We start from the raw sequence: 3,260 nt of genomic DNA, 5'->3' as shown, positions 1-3,260 counted from the left end.
GCTCAGCTGAAATACAATATTGAAGTTGTTTGTGAGTACATAGTAAAGAAAATTCCAGTACCCCCAAGAGACTTTACTTCAGAGCCCCGGCTTATTGGTAAGTGATAGGATTTGCCTTTAACTCTTAATCTGATCTTTTCCACATTGGTGATTCCTCTTCAAGGATGTTTATTAATATTTCCTCTTTCTGCAGAGGTGATAATTCATACAATTTTTTTGAAATCAATTCTGAGATTGTATTAGTAGTGCTAGATTGTATTACTGAATGAGGGACAGAGTCCTGAACACAATAAGAGCTGTTAACCTAGGCCGGGCACGGTGGCTCACGCCTATAATCCCAGTACTTTGGGAGGCCAAGGAAAGTGGATTACCTAAGGTCAGGAGTTTGAGACCAGCCTGACCAGTATGGTGAAACCGTGTCTCTACTAACATACAAAAAATTAACTGGGCATGGTGGTGGGCGCCAGTGATCCCAGCTACTCAGGATGCTGAGGCAGGAGAATCACTTGAACCCGAGAAGCAGAGGTTGCAGTGAGCTGAGATCGTGCCACTGCACTCCAGCCTGGGCAACAAGAGTGAAACTGCGTCTCAAAAAAAACTAAAAACAACTGTTAACCTTTCTGTGCTCAATATATGGTACATGATCAAGATGGAGTAATACAGTATTCTCTATGGAATCATAATGTTTTAGTCAGGGTGTTCGAACTTCCTGACTAAAACATCATACAGATGATTTTGTTGTTCAATTAACGAAGAACTGATACTGATAAAATTTGATCACCTAGGCGTGTGTTTCCTACACAAGGATGTAGAAACCTTCTCGAAACAGACATTTGAGCTCCTCTGGGCCTTCATCCAGGCTCCTGGTGTTTAGTAGGAAATACTTTCCGAAGTGCAGGTCATGTAGTCCTAGTATTTTGTAGTTATAAAACTGAATTGTTCTTACAGGAGTTATAGAGGTATGTAAAGAAAATGTCCATAATCTCTCTGTCTTCAAGTTCTAGTCCCTTAGCCCTAAAGTCAGCAAAGTTAACATTTGCTGTCCATTTTTCCCACACTTTTCTCATTGTTCATATCATCATGTATAAACATATACACAGGCTGAGCATGGTGGCTTTCACCTGTAATCCCAGCACTTTGGGAGGCTGAGGTGGGAGGATTGCTTGAGGCTAGGAGTTTGGGACCATCCTGGGCATCAAAGGAAGACCCCGTTTCTACAAAATAAAATACTATAGCTGGGTGCAGTGGTGTGTACCTATAGTCCCAACTACTTGGTAGGCTGAGGCAGGAAGATCGCTTGAGCCCACAAATTTGAGGCTATAGTGAGCTATGATTGTGCCACTGCACTCCAGCCTCTATGATAGAGGGAAAAAGAAATCCATATACAGACATTGATTATTTTATTTTCTTTATGGAAGTGGGATTATATTATGCATGTAATTTTTATAACTTTTCTTAATAGTATATGAGGGTCATCCTTCCAGATCATTGCATACAGCTCCAACATTATTAATAGTTGCGTGATGCTCTATAATACTGGTATACCATATATGCCGCTTGTTAACAAACTTAAGTTATTTTCATTTTTCCCATCATAAGTAAGGCTGCATAAGCATTGGGATAATAATAGATTTTGTTACAAAGGCACCCCTTTGGTATAAATCTCAAATGGCCACTATTTTCGAAACGTTAACATGGAAAATATTATTTCTTCTAAAGTTAAAATTAACAGAACTGACTTTAATTTGTTTTATTTTATTTTAGTTATTAGATCTTTTGATGTCAACAAACCTGGCTGTGAAGTTGATGACCTTAAGGGAGGTGTAGCTGGTGGTAGTATCCTAAAAGGAGTATTAAAGGTAAAACGGGTTTTGGTTGTTGTGATTTTGGTTTTGTTGTTGTTGTTGTTGTTTGTTTGTTTTACCTTTGTCTTAATCAGGAAAAAAGTATGGACAATTCAAATTGAAAAATAAAATTTTTTCCATGGTTTCTGGCATTTGATATTTTTTAATATTCTTTTTTTCCATCTTCAAACTTCACCTCTCCCCACCCTTCTAGACCTCTGAATCCACTCTACCTTCATGAGATCCACCTTTTTAGCTCCCACATATACAGATGAGTGAGAATGTGTGATGTTTGTCTTTTTGTGCCTGGCTTCTTTTACTTAAAATGGTCTCCAATTCTAGATATGTTGCTGCAAATGGCAGAATTTCTTTATTTTTTATGGCTGCATAATACTCCGTTGTATATATATGCTGCCTTTTCTTTTTTTCTTTTTCTTTTTTTTGAGGTGGAGTCTTGCTCTGTCGCCCAAGCTGTAGCGATCTCGGCGCACTGCAACCTTCACCTCCCGGGTTCAAGCAATTCTCACTGCCCCAGCCTCCCAAGTAGCTGGGATTACAGGCACCTGCCACCAAGCCCAACTAATTTTTGTATTTGTAGTAAAGACGGGGTTTCACCATGTTGGCCAGACTGGTCTTGAACTCTTGACGTCAGGTAATCCACCCGCCTTGGCCTCCCAAAGTGCTGGGATTACAGGCGTGAGCCACTGCGCCTGGCCTATATGCTGCATTTTCTTTATCCATTCATCTGTTCATGGGCACTTAGGTTGATTCCATATTTGGCTATTGTGAACTGTGCTGCAATAAACATGGGAGTGCAGATACCTCTTTGATATATTACTTCCCTTTCTGTTGAATGTATACCCACTAGTGAAATTGATGGATCATATGGTAGCTCTATTTTCATATTTTCAGGTTTTCAAGGAACCTCCATATTGTTCTCCATGGTAGCTGTACTAATTTACATGCCCTGATAATAGTTTTTTTTTTTTTTTAAGTGCATTGGCATGATCTCAGCTCACTGCAGCCTCCACTTCCTGGGTGCAGGTGGTGATTCTCCTGCCACAACCTCCCGACTTGCAGGGACTACAGGCACTCGCAACCTCCCCCGGCTAATTTTTTTTTTTTTTTTTTTTTTTGAGACGGAGTCTGGCTCTGTCGCCCAGGCTGGAGTGCAGTGGCCGGATCTCAGCTCACTGCAAGCTCCGCCTCCCGGGTTTACGCCATTCTCCTGCCTCAGCCTCCGGAGTAGCTGGGAGTACAGGCGCCCGCCGCCTCGCCCGGCTAGTTTTTTTCTTTTTGGATTTTTAGTAGAGGGGTTTCACCGTGTTAGCCAGGATGGTCTCGATCTCCTGACCTCGTGATCCGCCCGTCTCGGGCTCCCAAAGTGCTGGGATTACAGGCTTGAGCCACCGCGCC

At 41.7% G+C, this 3,260-nt stretch overlaps 1 protein-coding gene across 1 annotated transcript in view; it reads left to right on the top strand.

Annotated features, from left to right (window-relative positions):
- The window catches only part of LOC108522678 (eukaryotic translation initiation factor 2 subunit 3), a gene marked incomplete at its 3' end in the record, with an annotated part of 18,894 nt that overhangs the window by 10,692 nt on the left and 4,942 nt on the right, over window positions 1–3,260 (top strand). The window contains 2 exon segments of the mRNA XM_017863050.1: window positions 1–97; window positions 1,765–1,946. Coding sequence (XP_017718539.1) covers window positions 1–97; window positions 1,765–1,946 — 279 coding nt within the window.

Source organism: Rhinopithecus bieti, unplaced genomic scaffold (genome assembly GCF_001698545.2).
Source record: "Rhinopithecus bieti isolate Rb0 unplaced genomic scaffold, ASM169854v2 scaffold_68536, whole genome shotgun sequence".
NCBI classification, from domain to species: Eukaryota; Metazoa; Chordata; class Mammalia; order Primates; family Cercopithecidae; genus Rhinopithecus; species Rhinopithecus bieti.
Note: the sequence above shows the minus strand (reverse complement) of the source record. Positions and strands in the feature narration are given on the sequence as shown.